The 17,158-nt window shown below is 35.1% G+C and overlaps 1 protein-coding gene across 3 annotated transcripts in view; it reads left to right on the top strand.

Annotated features, from left to right (window-relative positions):
* The window catches only part of NUCB2 (nucleobindin 2), a 36,401-nt gene that overhangs the window by 14,518 nt on the left and 4,725 nt on the right, over positions 1 to 17,158 (top strand). For 2 of the 3 annotated variants that reach the window (XM_040495705.1, XM_040495706.1), the window contains exons 4-11: positions 570 to 677; positions 4,331 to 4,457; positions 11,026 to 11,129; positions 11,936 to 12,121; positions 12,309 to 12,399; positions 12,994 to 13,052; positions 13,148 to 13,240; positions 14,270 to 14,359. In XM_040495705.1, the coding sequence (XP_040351639.1) occupies positions 570 to 677; positions 4,331 to 4,457; positions 11,026 to 11,129; positions 11,936 to 12,121; positions 12,309 to 12,399; positions 12,994 to 13,052; positions 13,148 to 13,240; positions 14,270 to 14,359 (858 nt within the window). Of the gene's footprint in view, positions 1 to 500; positions 678 to 4,330; positions 4,458 to 11,025; positions 11,130 to 11,935; positions 12,122 to 12,308; positions 12,400 to 12,993; positions 13,053 to 13,147; positions 13,241 to 14,269; positions 14,360 to 17,158 lie in introns of all 3 variants that reach the window. The other variant, XM_040495707.1, reaches the window with a different exon arrangement.

The raw sequence follows: 17,158 nt of genomic DNA, 5'->3' as shown, positions 1-17,158 counted from the left end.
ATATTTCCATGCTTTTTTTTTTAAGTTTATTTATTTATTTTGAGAGAGAGAGAGAACCAGCAGGGGAGGGGCAGAGAGAGGGAGACAGAGGGTCTGAAGCAGCACAGAGCCTGATGTGGGGCTCGAACTCACAAACTGAGATTATGACCTGAGCTGAAGTCAGAGCTTAACTGACAGAGCCACCCAGGTGCCCAATCATAATACATTTCCAATGTAGAGCTCACCAGCCAAGCAAACATTGTATTATATTCAAAGGAGAGATAGTAATGAGGAAAGACAGGTGACAATGGGGTAAAACCAATAATATTATCAGTTAAGTCTTCATTGTCTAAGCCGTATAGAAAATGTACCTTTATGTAACAATAAAACATTATATTGGTTCTGATATAAAATTTTTCATTTGAGAAGTATAGCTTTTTGACTTTGTCCAAGCTGTTAAAGTAGATACATCTCAATGCCATTTTGCTAGACTTTTTTTTTTAATTTTTTTTATTTTTTAGGATTGAGATCTTTAGATGCAGGGAAGAAAAAACTTTCAGAAACATTATTGTTTGTTTCTTAATTTGAAGGATACTGGACTTTATTATGACGAATATCTTAAGCAAGTGATTGATGTGCTGGAAACAGATAATCATTTCAGAGAAAAGCTACAGAAAGCAGACATAGAGGAAATAAAGGTAAATGTAATTAAATAATTATTTAACAAACATTAAAGCATCTCAGACACTGACTTTAGTACTAGGAATACAAAGATGGACTCTTTCCAGGCTCTTAAAGACATTAGAATTTTTTCTGAATAAATAATACGTAGAAAAAGATTAATAGGATGAATATATGATGGGAGTATAATATATTTTGGAGATGTAGAGCATGGACACATAATTCAGTATGAAGTGATGGAAGAAGGGGGGAAATCATTCTTCCTGATAATAGGAATCCTGCCAATAATTTCCTCGAATTGTCTTGAGAACAATCTTGTGTTTCCTTTGAAGAATTAATTTGCCGTGTGGAACTAATTTCCTGGGATGAATAATATTTAACATAGAACTTTTAGTGTCTCTTACCTACTTCAGGTAGGGTTAAGAACATTTTTTGTGGGTAACAGAACAGGTGGATAATGGGAAATATAATAGGGAGATAATCCTGGTTTGCTATAGGGAATACTTTTTTTTTTTTTTAAGTGTGCTCCATACCCTATGTGGGGCAACTCACGACCCTGAGATCAAGAGTCATGTGGTTTACTAACTGATCCAGCCAGGCACCCCAATACAGGGAATACTTTTATAACTGTCTTCTTTTCATAGTCAATTACTATTCCTTATTAAGGAAGGGAGAGACAAAATGAAGTAAGTTAAATAGTTATTCAGTGAAAAAGATAGAAGAATTAAAATAGACAATAAAACTCAAGTCAACAGGATCATTATAAATAGCTCAGCAAAGACTCTTTTCTCAGGAGAAAATGGGTGAAAAAAGTTAGAATTTGTCCTTCCTTTTCAGCCAAGTATTTTGAAAGGGGAATCATACTACATTTCTTCACTTCCCAAGTATTGCTAACTGGAAAGATCATGGCTTTGCCCACATCCCTCCACTGAATATACTTTCATGAAGGATGTCAGTTATTTCTTAATTGGCAAATACCGTAAACACTTTTTATTCCTATTCTTACTGGACTCCTTTATTTTATCTCAGTGGTGCTCAGATTTTAGGGCTTGTTGAAACACAGATTTCTCGGCCCCCACCTATAGGCTTTCTGATTCAGTAAGTCTAGAACTTGCATTTCCTAAAGTTCCCAGTTGACGTTGGGGACTACACTTTGAGAACCATTGTTTTATGTAATAATGATGACCGGTCTCTCCTTGAGCATACTGCTTTGTGTTTCATAACAGCACATTCTCTTGGTTCTCCTTCTTACTCTCTGAACATTATTTCTTGGTCTTCCTTGGGGGTGGGCGGAAGGGGTTCATTTTTTTTTTTTAATCTTCCTCAGCAGGCCCCGTTGATTCAGTCCTAAAAGGTTTATCTGCCTGATTGCTAGATTTGCAGTTTGTGATTGCAAATGCATTTATAAACAAGAGAAAGTAAACTACTAGCTATTTTGTTTCTTAAATTTTGGAACTGAATCTAATTATTCATCTATGAGAAAAGTAATCAAAGGACACAATGTAAAAAAGGTGAATTTTGAAAAGTTATTTATATATGGAATTACTAAAGCTTAATGTGGCCATGTTACTTTAAAAAATTACTTTATTGAAATATAATTTACATACCTTAAAACTTTCCCCTTGAAAGCATATAATTCAGTGGGTGTTAGTGTATCTACATGCAACCATTACTGATATCTCCTTTTAAACAATTTCGTTTCCCCTCAAAAGAAACTCTGTATCCGTTAAGCCATCACTGTTCTTTTCCTCCCTCTTCTCCACTTTTGACAACCATTAATCTACTTTCTATCTCTATGGATTTGTCTATTCTGGACATTCCACATAAATGGAATTATACAGTCTGTGGCCTTTTGTATCTGGTTTCTTTGACTTAAGCATGTTTTCAAGGTTCATTGTATTTGTAGCTTATACGGGTACATTCATTTCTTTTTACAGCTGAACAGTGTTACTTCTACTTTTTATGCTAGTATGAATAATGATGCTATGAACATTCAAGTGCAAGTTTTTATGTGAGCATATGTTTCAATTCTTTAGATATATACCTACTAATGGAATTGCTGGGTCATATGGTAATTCTGTGTTTAACTTTTTGAGGAACTGCCAAATTTTTTTCTAAAGTGGCTGTACCATTTTACAATTCAAGTCACTTTTTGAGTTTCTCCTTTGTGCTTTAATTGTGCTTTAAATTAATGTGGTTTTTATTTTTATCTTTTCTTTCTTTCTCCAAATTTTTATTTAAATTCCAGTTAGTTAACATACAGTGTAACATTAGTTTCAGGTGTAGAATTTTGTGATTTATCACTTACAACACCCAGTGCTCATCACAAGTGCCCTCCTTAATCCCCTCACATATTTAACCCATCCCCTCCACTCACCTCCCCTCTAGTAACCCTCAATTTGTTCTCTATGGTTAAGACTCTGTTTCCTGATTTGCCTCTCTTTTTCCCCCTACATTCATCTGTTTCGTTTCTTAAGTGCCACATATGAGTGAAATCATAAGGTATTTATCTTTCTCTGATTTATTTTGCTCTAGCTCTATCCACATTGTTGCAAATGGCAAGCTTTCATTCTTTCTGATGGTTGAGTTATATTCCATTGTATAAATGAGCCACATCTTCTTTATCCATTCATCAGGTGATGGACACTTGGGTTATTTCCATAATTTGGCTATTGTTGATAATGCTGCTATAAACATCAGGGTAGATGTGCCCCTTTGAATCAGCAATTTTGTATCCTTTGGATAAATACCTAGTGGTACAATTTCTGCATTGTGGAGTGTTCTATTTTTAACTTTTCGAGGAACTTCCATACTGTTTTCCAAAGTGCCTGCACCAGTTTGCATTCCCACAAACATTGTAAGAGGGTCCCCTTTCTCGTATCCTCATCAACATCTCTTGTTTCCTGTGTTGTTAATTTTAGCCATGCTGACGGGTAGGAGGTGGTATCTCATTGTGGTTTTGATTTGCATTTCCCTGCTGATGAGTAATGTTTAGCATCTTTTCATGTGTCTGTTAGCCATCTGGATGTCTTCTTTGGAAAAATGTCTGTTCATGTCTTCTGCCCATTTCTTAGCTGGATTATTTGTTCTTTGGGTGTTGAGTTTGATAAATTCTTTATATATTTTGGATACTAACACTTTATCAGATATTTCATTTGCAAATATCTTCTTCCATTCCATAGGCTGCCTTTTAGTTTTGTTGATTGTTTCCTTTGCTATGAAGAAGCTTTTTATCTTGATGAAGTCCCTATAGTTCATTTTTGCTTTTGTTTCCCTTGCCTCCAGAGATGTGTCTAGTAAGAAGTTGCTATAGCCCGTGTTAAAGAGGTTGCTGCTGTTCTCCTGTAGGCTTTTGATGGTTTTCTGTCTCACATTTAGGTCTTTCATCCATTTTGAATTTATTTTTATGTATGTATACTACATCTTCTTTATCCCTTCATCAGTTGATGGACATTTGGGCTCTTTTCATAATATATGGTTTTTAGATATTTTGATTTTAGAGTTACCAACTGAGTGTCTTCTGAGAGAAATTCTTTTTATAATATCAAATTTATCTAAATTAATTAGAATTATTTATCACTACTTTATCATAACCCAAATTTTAATATATTGTGTCTGGTCTAAAAATGGAATGTAATAAATAAAACTAATTTGTTAATTTTGTTAACAGAGTGGGAGGCTAAGCAAAGAATTGGATTTAGTAAGTCACCATGTGAGGACAAAACTTGATGAGCTGAAAAGGCAAGAAGTGGCAAGGTTACGAATGCTAATTAAAGCGAAATTGGATTCCCTTCAAGGTAAGTGCTAAAGAAAAAGTAGGAAACTTTCAGTATTTGGTTGTGGAGGTCAGCACATACCATGTTTTTCTTGTCAAAATTTAATGTTAGTATTGATTTGCCTTCTCTTAATTTTTTAAAATTTAATTTTTAAAATAGGTAATCCATTTACATCATTCAAAAATCAAAATGATTAGCCTTATTATGTCAGTACAAAGGAAGAATGAAAGAAAAGTAATGAATTAAGCCACTAGCTTACAAGAAGAAGAATAGGGCAGCTGCGTGGCTCATTCAGTTGAGCCCCTGACTCTTGATTTTTGCTCAGGATGATCCCAGGGTGGTGGGATTGAGCCCTGAATCATGCTCTGCACTGAGCCTGGAGCCTGCTTGGGACTCTCTCTCTCTCTCTCTCTCTCTCTCTCTCTCTCTCCCTCTCTCCCTCTCTCTCTGTCTCTCGCTATCTCTCTCTCTCTCACCCTCTCCTTCTGCCCCTCTCCTCCACACTCTCCACACACTCTTTTTCTCAAAAAAAATTAAAAAATTTAAAAATTTTTTAGATTTGATTTTTTTTAGAGTAGTATAAGGTTCACAGCAAAGTTGAGGGGCAGGTGCAGAGATTTCCCAAATACCCCTAGCCCCCAAACATGTATAACCTCCTTTATTACTAACATCACCCATCATCCACCAGAGTGGTACATTTGTTATAACTGATAAACCTACATTGATACATTATAATCACCCAAAGTTCATACTTTACAGTAGAGTTCACTCTTGGTGTTGTGCATCTATGGGTCTAGACAAAGCTATAATGACATGTATCTACCAATCTAGTATCATGCAGAGTAGTTTTACTGCCCTAAAAACCCTCTGTGCTCTGCCTATTCGTGCTCCCATATTCTTTTAATTTTAGACGATGAGAAGATTAAATAGCTATGAAGTCGAATTTTTGAAATATGAAGATATCCAGAGATAAGAAAGTAGTCTCATAAAGCATATGACCATCTCCATATCTACAGAAAAGGCCTTTGACAAAATTTAACACCCCTTCTTAATTGTAATAAAGTAATAAAATAGTAATCAATAGATACTTCTGTAACATGATCAGGGATGTCCAACTCAGCCACATCATACTGAGTAGGGAAATACAAGTATGTTTTCTAACTAAAATCAGGAACAAGACAATGATGCCCATTATCACCACTACTAATCAATATTGCATTGGAGGTACTAGCCATAACAATTACATAAATGAAAAAAAGTGGAGGTAAAGTAATTGAAAAGGAAGTGATAAAACCATTTCTGTTTGCAGGTGATATGATTATATATTGGAAACTAAAAGTAATTGATTAAAAAACTTAGCATAAACACCAGGAAAATTCAGCAAGGTCAACTGAATATACAGAAATCATTTTTTTTTTCCAACGTTTATTTATTTTTGGGACAGAGAGAGACAGAGCATGAACGGGGGAGGAGCAGAGAGAAAGGGAGACACAGAATCGGAAACAGGCTCCAGGCTCTGAGCCATCAGCCCAGAGCCTGACGCGGGGCTCGAACTCACGGACCGTGAGATCGTGACCTGGCTGAAGTCGGACGCTTAACCGACTGTGCCACCCAGGCGCCCCAGAAATCAATTTTTCATATGCAAATAACAGCCACTTATGAGATATAATGGAAGACTCCATTTCCCAATACCAATAAAGATAAACTACCTAGAATAAACCTATTAAATATGTAAGACTTATACCAAAAGCTTTAAAATACTCCTGAAGGATGCAAAAGTAGACTTGAAAAAAATGAGAAGACATAACATCTTTTTGATACAAAGACTCAACATTATAAACAGGTCAGTTTTCCTTAGGTTAATTTATTAACTTAACATGACCCAAATAAAAATATATACTTTTCCCCCTGGTACTAGCCAAGTTAATTTTAAAGTTCATATGAAAAAAGGAAACAAGCAAGATAAACTATATACCTCTGAAAAAGAAGAACAGTGAAGGACTTGAGAGATATATGAAGTCTTAAAACATATCACTAAGCCTCAGTCACTAGAACTGTATGGTTCTGGCATACAAGTAGGAAGACCAGTGGAACTGAATAGAAATTCCAGAGCACTGGATGTTATATAAGTAATGAGTCACTAAATTCTGTTCCTCAAACCATTATTACATTATATGTTGACTAAGTTGGATTTAAATAAAATTTAAAAAAATAATAAAAGAAATTCCAGAAATAAAAGTAACTACATTTAGAATTTAGTTTGATTAAAAGTGGTATTTTGGAATGCCTGGGTGGCTCAGTTGGTCGAGTATCCAACTTCATCTCAGGTCATGATCTCATGGTTTGTGAGTTCGAGCCCTGCATCAGGCTCTCTGCTGTCAACCCAGAGCTTGCTTCAGATCTTCTCTCTCTCTCTCTCTCTCTCTCTCTGCCCCTCCCCTGCTCACACTCTCTTTCTCAAAAATAAATAAACATTAAAAAAGAAAGTAGTATCTCATTATTAGTTGGATAAAGATAGATTTTTTAAAAGAATAGTGTTGGGGCGCCTGGGTGGCTCAGTTGGTTAAGTGTCCGACTTTGGCTCAGGTCACGATCTCGCAGTCCGTGAGTTCGAGCCCCGCGTCGGGCTCTGGGCTGATGGCTCAGAGCCTGGAGCCTGCTTCCGATTCTGTATCTCCCTCTCTCTCTGCCCCTCCCCCGTTCATGCTCTGTCTCTCTCTGTCTCAAAAATAAATAAACGTTAAAAAAAAAAATTAAAAAAAAAAAAAAAAGAATAGTGTTGCTACAATTGGATAGCCATTTGGGAAAAGGTACAATTCGATCTCTAGCTCATATACATCAGAATAAGTACAAATAAATCAAAGACTTCAGTGTAGAAAATAATACCATAAAAGTACTAAATGACAACATAGGTGAATTTCTTTATCTTGGAATGGCCTTTCTAATTATGAAACAAAATCAAGAGGTCAGATTTGACAAGTGGGAGACCCTTCAATCTGGCTCCTGTGTCTTTGTGCCCCCATGGGTTGGTTATCTGGGTGGCTCATAGACATTAATAAACATCTGAAAATTTACTCATGGTGAATAGTAGTTCTTAAACTTTAGATTACGTAGGCATCACCTGGGAAGCTAGTTAAAAATGCAGATTACTGGGAGTACCTGGGTGTCTCAGTCGATTGAGCGTATAACTTTGGCTCAGGTCATGATCTCGTGGTTCAAGTCCCACACTGGACTCTCTGTTGTCAGCACAGAGCGTGCTTCAGGTCCTCTGTCCCTCTCTCTCTGTCCCTTCCCTGCTTGCACTCTGTTAAAAATAAATAAAACCTTTAAAAAAATCTTTAAAAAATGTAGATTACTGGATTTTACCTCTAGATATTCTGAATTTGGGATGAGTAATATGTATTTTAAACATGTACTTCTGGTCAATGGATCATATCGGCGAAATGCTTGTGCAGAGCATTAAACTCCCTGCCAGTGAGTAGATGTAGAAAACAAGTACCAAATACTCATTATCCTGGGATTAAGGATATCAATGAGAGGTAAATTGAACTTCAGGTGGTCAGACATAGAGGGTAATTCCATCCTTGAAGCCAGGCCTAAGGTGTTTTTTGTTTTTTGTTTTTTTTTTAACGTTTATTTATTTTTGAGAGGCAGAGACAGAGCATGAGCAGGGGAGGGGCAGAAAGAAAGGGAGACAAAAATCAGGAGCAGTCTCCAGGCTCTGAGCTGTCAGCACAGAGCCCAACGCTGGGCTCGAACCCACAAACTGTGAGATCATGATCTGAGCCAAAGTCGGATGCTTAACCAACTGAGCCACCCAGGCGCCCTGAGGCCTAAGGTGTTTTGAGATTACTTTCTTCTTAGACAACCTCCATCCCCTCAATCTTGGCAGTGTTTTCTTTATTCTAAACAGGGGCTAAATTTCATTATCTAAAGAAAACGGTCTGATGCTTAGAAAACTTATGAATATTTTCTCATGGATTCAGAATTTTTGAATTAAAGTTTTTAATAATTTGAAGAAAGACTTAAAGGGTCCTTTTTTTTTTTGGTGTAATTTTTAAAGTAGGTACTACATTCACATTCATTAAAACCAGAAAGAGTAAGTATAAGCATATAGCAAAAGTGCTCTGATATTTTTGTACTCTATCAGTTCTCACTGCCCTGAACATAATCCTTCTGTTTCTTCCTTCTTATATAAGCAAATAAAAATAAAGGCCTTTTTTTCCCGTCTCTTTTTATGCAAAAGATAGCATGTGATATGCATTTTGCGCCCTGTGGGTTTCGTTTCGTTTAACAACATATTTTGGAGTTCTTTCTGTATTAGTGCATAGACACCATCTTCATTAAAAAAAATTTTTTTTTACGCTGCATAGATTTCCATTATATGGATATACCATAATTTATTTAACTAGGCCTCTGGCAATGGGCATTTGGGTTATTTCTAGCAAATACTCTTGTACATATATCACTGCCTATCCATGTAAAATTATCTGTAGGATAAGTTCCCCATAGAGAAATTGTATACATGTGTATGTGTTTGTAATTTTGATAGATATTGCTATCTCCACAGAGGTTGTGTCAGTACATACTCCAACCAGCAATAATTTTTCACATCCTTGCTAATAGTATGTATCTTCAAACTTTAAGGATTTTATCATTCTGGAGCACCTGGGTGGCTCAATCGGTTAAGTGTCCGACTCCTGGTTACAGCTCAGGTCATGATCTCACAGTTTGTGAGTCTGAGGTCCACATTGAACCCTGCATCGGGCTTTGTGCTGACAGTGCAGGGCCTGCTTGGGATTCTCTCTCTCCCTCTCTGTCTGCTCCTCCCCTGCTCATGCTCTCTCTCTCTCTCTCAAAATAAAAGTAAACAAAATTTTAAAAAGTTTTAGATGATATAATAGTACAGTTTTAATATGTATTTCTCCTGTTTTGAGTGAGGTTAAGCATCTTTTCATGTATTTCACTGTCTGGTCATATCCTTTAGGCCTGGGTCTTATAACAAATCTTTTCTTCATAAAGTAAAATTTGTACAGTGCCATACTAAGAATTCAGTGAAAGCTTAACTGAACTAAATTTAGCAGTTTCTTACTTTCTAGTATAACAAAATGTTCCAGGCTCATCTTGTACCTACCCTGCCCCAGCCCTGGAATGAGCCATTTATCTGAGGATTCCTGGTTCTTTTTAGTGGGAAATGATATTTCTTTTGGTCCCACAGACCAAAGACTGGCACTAAGTGTGCTCATTGCTTCTGGAATATATTTTCTTCTTGGCATTTTCATCGGACAGAGGTAGGAAATATATGCATGTCTATATACATCAACATATACATGCACACACATTTTTGTATATATAAATGTATATACATACACATGCATATGCCTGTAAAACACACATGTATATATACATATACATATTCATATTTTAGAAATAAATTCACACAGCACTAAGTCCCATCCATTTCCAGATTTATTTCTCATATTCCATGATTCCATATTTGTACATTCCTTTTTCTAAGTGAGAACCCAGACATTTATTTATTTATTTGTTTGTTTTTAAATATAATTACTGATTTATTTATCTATTTTTAATATAATTTATCATCAAATTGGCTTCCATACAATACTCAGTGTTCATCCCAACAAGTGTCCTCCTCAATGCCCATCACCCACTTTCCCCTCTACTCCATCCCCCATCAACCCTCATTTTGTTCTGTGTATTTAAGAGTGGAACCCAAACTTTTAACAAATCAACACATGTACCTATTTTGCTCAATTCTATTATCCAACTGAAATAGTCCAGACTCACTTTACCCACTCAACTGCAATAAACTGTAGCTTGTAAAAAAAACTATTCACAAAGAAAAACAATTGATATTTCTTTAAAAATAAGTCCTAATCTAAATGAATTTACCTGACTTAGATTTTTATTGTTCCATAAAGGATTCATTGGAGCAGCATACAAAAAATTCCTTCATAAAAATTTTAGAACAATTCTTTTTAGAGATTCTACTTAAGGGGCCTAGGTGGCTCCCTTGGTTAAGCATCTGGCTGACGGTTTTGGCTCAGGTCATGATCTCATGGTTCATGTGTTCAAGCCCCACATTGGGCTCTGCACTGACAGTGTAGGCCTACCTGGAATTCTCTCTCCCTCTCTCTCTGCCCCTCCCCCACTCACATGCTCTGTCTCTCTCTTTCATAATAAATAAACTTAAAAAAAAATTCTACCTAGGTCTTTGATGAGGACAGTATATTAGAGTTTATCCAATTAAAAGTAGGAAATTTGGTAGTTTTCCAATAATAAAAGTTTTTACTGTAATTATACTGATAGTCAACTAGCCTTTCTAGAAATAATAATAAAGTGTACATATTACATTGTATTCCATTTTAGATTCAAGGACATTACTTTTGCCTACAATAACAATATGTACAATATTCTAAAAGAAAATATCAACACTTAATCTAAAATTTTGAATATTCTTATAAAATCCTATAGGAATAAATATGAATGTTTATTCTTATGTATCATTTATATCAGTGTTTCTAGCTTTTATTACTTTATTATTTACCGTTTTTTCATTTTCTTTCAGATACGGGCATAGACCATCATGCTCTTCTAAAACAATTTGATCACCTAAACCACCTGAATCCTGACAAGTTTGAATCTACAGATTTAGATATGCTAATCAAAGCGGTGAGAATAATTCCAAAAAATGTTGTCTTTGTTGTGCCTTTGAGGTTTTGTAATTTGATAAATAAATTCAATGAAGTGGTAATATAACTCTTAGATACTCTATAGAGTATCTTTAAAGGGAGAGAGCTTAACCCCTATTACTATAGAAAATAATATGGACGTAACAATCTGTAACCCCTTGCCCACAGTTCCAAAGTCCAAAGCACTATTAAAGTTGAAACCTGGCTTGAATTATAGTAAGGCTATTTATAGTTTTTATTTAGTCTACTTCATTGAATATTCATAGACTTTGCTGAGGAAGTATTAATCTCTTTGATTATAGACTCTGCAAAGATATTCTATAATATGGCATATATGCCATATTCTCTTTCTAAAATCTAGAAAATTCTGAAACACATCTGAGCTCTGAGATTTTAGGTAAGAGTTTGTAGACCTCTTATGTTGTACTGTATGGAGTTATCAAACCAGATGTTGTAGCCTGGGTATTAGTTTAGTTAAGTGGTTAGAAACTGTTCTAGTTTTCTATACTGTACATATTTGATATAATTCCTTCCTTCTTTTTAAAATCAATTTATATATTACTTGCTTATGAGGAGCTTTCTAAAGCTGAGGCTTGAACTATGAGTTTCTTTGAGTGCCTACATACTGGTAATAATAATGACTAAAATAAAATGGTAGAATTTAAAAGAAGTGTCCAGTGATTTCTGGCCCTTCTATACTATCTTCTGTTAGAGAGTATGCTATATGCAAGAATGGCTTTATTTATATTTCCAAACACTTCTTGTAATTTAATTTAAATATTATAGGCCACAAGTGATCTGGAACACTATGATAAGACTCGGCATGAAGAATTTAAAAAATATGAAATGATGAAGGAACATGAAAGGAGAGAATATTTAAAAACACTGAATGAAGAAAAGAGGAAAGAAGAAGAATCTAAATTTGAAGAAATGAAGAAAAAGCATGAAAATCATCCCAAAGTTAACCATCCAGTAAGGATTATGACTTTATGAAACCATAATTAGAGGAAGATACTTCTTTTGTATCAGTAAAATTTTATCATGTTATTAGTACTTTAGATTCTTAATTCTTCAAAGTTTCTCAAATTTGTATTTTATTTTCAATCTATATACATAGATTATATTTTGTTTTGAGCATTTTTTAAAAATTGATTCACAGGGAAGCAAAGATCAACTAAAAGAGGTATGGGAAGAGACTGATGGATTGGATCCTAATGACTTTGACCCCAAGACATTTTTCAAATTACATGGTAACAGATTTGATACAAATATTGATATTTATATCTGCTGTTTGAAAAATTATAGTTGCTTTTCTTAACTGATTTTTGCCAAGGTCTGTTATTGAGTCCTAATGACAATAAATGTTTAGAGTTTTTCTCTAAGGTAATATCATGGTCTTTATTACTGATCTGCAGCATAAAATATTTTAGGTCAGTAGCTGTGTCTTTTGCTTGCTTTTACTGTTGAGTCATTACCACTTATGGCAAGGTTCTGTGTAAACTGAAGGTATTTCTGTGACTGGCTAGGTTATATTCAACATGCTTTATGCTATAACATTAAAATGTACGTTACTCCTATATCATATTGTTTCACTACATATTTTTGAAAAAACTGGTTAAGATATATTTTTCTAAAAAAACTATTATGAATTATGAATTAGTAATAAATTGTCATCAGTTGGACTGATCTGAGGCTTCATGAAGAGGAGGAAACATTTTTCTGTAGCATATGGATGCTTCATGTCAGTACAACTTCTGCAAGCCAGTTGTAAAGAGTTGTATTTGCATTATTTATTTTTGAAGGCATTAAAATCGATTTTTGTGTTTGTGACTTTTAAACTTCAGATGTCAATAATGATGGCTTTTTAGATGAACAAGAATTAGAAGCCCTATTTACCAAAGAGGTAAATGAGTTCAGTAAGTGTTCAGTGTTTTTGCTCTCTTTTTTCCTTTTATTATCTTCCTTTCTTTTATGTTGGTTTGAAACTTTTTTTTTTAGTTGGAGAAAGTTTATGACCCCAAAAATGAAGAAGATGATATGGTAGAAATGGAGGAAGAACGGCTTAGAATGAGGGAACATGTAATGAATGAGGTATGCTTTAAAATTTTAAGATTATATGTTACTTTGATGGATTATTCAAGTTCTTACAATAAATCTTACCACAAAGTGGAAAATAAATATACAGAATAGGTATTTAATTGGATTTTGCTTTTTTGATCCAGAATATTCAGTAAATTCCTTTTAGTGTAGATAAAATTATTTTGTAACTGCTTTAAAATATTTTAAACTTTAAAGGATTTGTATTTAAAAGATTAAGATGCCATTGCATATCTTTTAGAAGTAAAAAATAACGTAGTCCAATATTTGCTATTTTAAAAACCTGCATTTTTATCAAGAAAATCTAAAAAATCCAATACCTTAATGGTTTATCATAACAAATATTTACTTCTTGTTCACATTATTAAGCAAAACTTTGGTCATAGACATCATAGGCAGGGTAACTAAGGCCCACTGTTTTAAGTCAGTGATTTTCACCTGATACTTGACCTATTGGTGATGAATTGGGATTTCTGTTGACTGCTGGCATCCCAAGTGCTAAATGAATTTCTTTGGTAATTATGGGGTTCACTTTTGTAACTGAATTTGCTATAGTTTGTAAGAGCCATGGAAGAGGATTGGGAGAGATTGTCAACTTTAATTTTGGTTTAGATAGTTGTTAAGAAAAATTTTGAGAGTACTTTAATGTAAACTTCTTTATTCTTGGCTGAAACAGTCATCTTTCTGGAAAGGTTATTTTTCTTTGGATTATGCATGATGTAGTGAGGGAGGAAGACAATAATAGCCTAACCAGTTAGATCAGCAGACTTAAGGGTGGTGATCTTTGAGGGTAATCAGGGATATAGATATCTCGCTGAAATCTGAATTACACAGAAGATAACAGTATCTATTTTTTTATTCTAATATAATGTTGAGTGTTCTGGTTTTCTTCCCCCCACCATTTCTGTGGATGTTAAGCTAGCCTTAATTGCTCTTTGTTTATGTAGTAGCATCTATTAGAAGGTAATTTCTGGTAATATGAGAAAGAGTTATATTATTTACATCAACTTTTTTTTCAATCAGGTTGATGCTAACAAAGACCGACTAGTGACTCTAGAAGAGTTTTTGAAAGCTACAGAAAAAAAGGAATTCTTGGAGCCAGATAGCTGGGAGGTAATAGAACCTACTTGAAATGGGATGTATGGTTCAAGAAATTCGACATCAGTTTATTCTACTTTTTAACTTTTATTCCCCATTATGTTTTCATGGGGAGCCTTGCTGTCTTGGCTTTTCATATAAAACGTCACTGTAAAATAATGAACTTGATTTTTTGGAAAACCTGTGGCAATTGACCTTTTATTTATAATCAAGTTACATATAACTATGTCTTTTTAAAATTGCACTTTTTCTAAGTGTGAAAATTAGAAATATAGATACATTTATTTTTTTTTTTAATTTTTTTTAACATTTATTTATTTTTGAGAGACAGAGCATGAGCAGGGGAGGGGCAGAGAGAGAGGGAGACACAGAATCCAAAGCAGGCTCTAGGCTCCGAGCTGTCAGCACCAAGCCCGACGTGGGGCTCAAAGTCATGAATCACGAGATCATGACCTAGGCCGAAGTCGGCGCTTAACCGACCGAGCCACCCAGGTGCCCCTAGATACATTTATTAAAAAAAATTTTTAATGTTTATTTATTTTCTAAGAGAGAGAGACAGAGAAAGAACGTGAGTGGGGGAGGGGTAGAGAGAGAGGGAGACACAGAATCAGAAGTAGGCTCCAGGCTCTGAGCTGTCAGCACAGAGCCCCACACTAGGCTTGAACCCACAAACTGAGATCATGACCTGAGCCGAAGTCAGACGCTTAACTGACTGAGCCACACAGGTGCCCCGAAATATAGATACTTTTAAAGAATAAATTAGAATGGTAGAATTATTCCAAGGTAGACACTTAATTTATGCATTGTGTTATACCAGTTTGGAAATAGTTTGTATCTGTAGTATATGCACACATAGCACACATTATATAGTATACTGTCTTATTTTTAAATTACATGTACACATAAACTCCCATCTATATATTTTTTAAATGGCTTCAGACTGTATAAATGTCTTGTATGTTTGGGAAATTCTGTTTTTTTTAAGTTAACAATATTTCATGATGCCATTACTCAAAAAACATGGTTTAAAAATGACTCCTTAGCCAGGCACTGGGGTGGCTCAGTGGGTTAAATATCTGCCTCTTGATTTCAGCTCAGGTCATGATCGTACAGTTCATGGACTGAGCCCTGTGTCGGGTTCTGCGCTGACAGTGAAGGGCCTGCTTGGGATTCTCTCTCTCCCTCTCTGCCTCTCCCCTGCTTGTGCACATGTGCTTTCTCTCTGTCTCTCTCAAAATAAATAAATAAAATTTTAAAAATTACTCTTAGCATTCAGTTGTGTGGTTGTAGCATAATTTATATAACCATTCAAACAGATTTAGCCATTTGGGTCAATTTCACTTTTTTTTGACTGTAGTAGTTAGCCCTATGATGACTCTCTACTTGTTCAGACATTTTTAGGATCTATGATGGTTTCCCTGGGATTGAGCCCTAATAATAGAACTATTCTCAAGGTTTATGAACATTTTTAGTTTCTAAATATGTCTTGTCAAATTGCTCAAGAAAGGTGTCCCAATTTGTTCCATGGTTTACTGTGCATACACATTTTTAAAAGAATAATTGAGATGGGGCGCCTGGGTGGCGCAGTCGGTTAAGCGTCCGACTTCAGCCAGGTCATGATCTCGCGGTCCGTGAGTTCGAGCCCCGCGTCAGGTTCTGGGCTGATGGCTCGGAGCCTGGAGCCTGTTTCCGATTCTGTGTCTCCCTCTCTCTCTGCCCCTCCCCCGTTCATGCTCTGTCTCTCTCTGTCCCAAAAATAAATAAATGTTGAAAAAAAAAATTTAAAAAAAAAATTAAAAAAAAAAAAGAATAATTGAGGTAGCAACCAGAAGAGACTGAAGAAAGAACATTTTAGTTTTCCATACAAAATATAAAAGATCACCATTTCAATTAGATTTTTAATTGTCCAGAAAATGGTTTCAGATAGGGTGACCAACTGTCTTGGTTTACCCTGGAATGAGTTTCCCGGGATGTAGAAGGTTTTGGTGCTAAAACAAGGACAGTCCCAGGATGACAGTTTATCATCTTAGTTTGAGATTAAAGAAATCAGCTATTTTGTCATAAGGGTTTTTTTTCTATATTTGCAATATTTCTGGACTTTGGTGAAGAAGAGAAGAATGCTAGTATTATTTGAATATGCATTCTCTTTATTACTTCTGGTGAACTAGATCAACAGATAATTGCATATTGTTTTTCATTTTGACATAATTTTAGATTTACAAAAGAGTTGCAAGAATAGACAAGGAATTCCTGAAAACCTTTCCCCCAGATTTCCCATTTTACTACAATTATTCTCTTTCTTTTTCTTTTTCTTTTTAAATATATATATATATATTTTTAAAGTTTATTTATTTTTAAGAGAGAGAGAGATAGAGTACGAGTGGGGAGCGGCAGAGAGAGAGAAAGACACAATCTGAAGCAGGCTCCAGGCTCTGAGCTGTCAGCACAGAGCCCGATGCAGGGCTCAAACCCATGAACTGCGAGGTCGTGACCTGAGCCAAAGTTGGATGCTTAACTGACTGAGCCACCCAGGCGCCCCTTTCTTTTTCTTTTTGTTTCTCTATTTTTAATCTGTGCGCATTTGTGTGTATTTATATATAACATATATAATTTTCTTGAGAGTAAGTTGCACATGATTCTGCTTTAACCTTAAATACTTGACTGTGTATTTTTTGCAAACAAGGATTTATCTTGCATAATCACAGTAACATTACCAATGCTACACACATAATACTCTTCTCTGGTCTCTAGACTTTGTTGAGATTTTTGTCAGTTTTCCTAATACTGCCCCTTATAGAAAAAGAACATCCAGGA

Source organism: Herpailurus yagouaroundi, unplaced genomic scaffold, assembly GCF_014898765.1.
Source record: "Herpailurus yagouaroundi ecotype Mexico unplaced genomic scaffold, PumYag 187, whole genome shotgun sequence".
NCBI lineage: Eukaryota > Metazoa > Chordata > Mammalia > Carnivora > Felidae > Herpailurus > Herpailurus yagouaroundi.
This window is presented reverse-complemented; position numbering and strand designations above follow the sequence as displayed.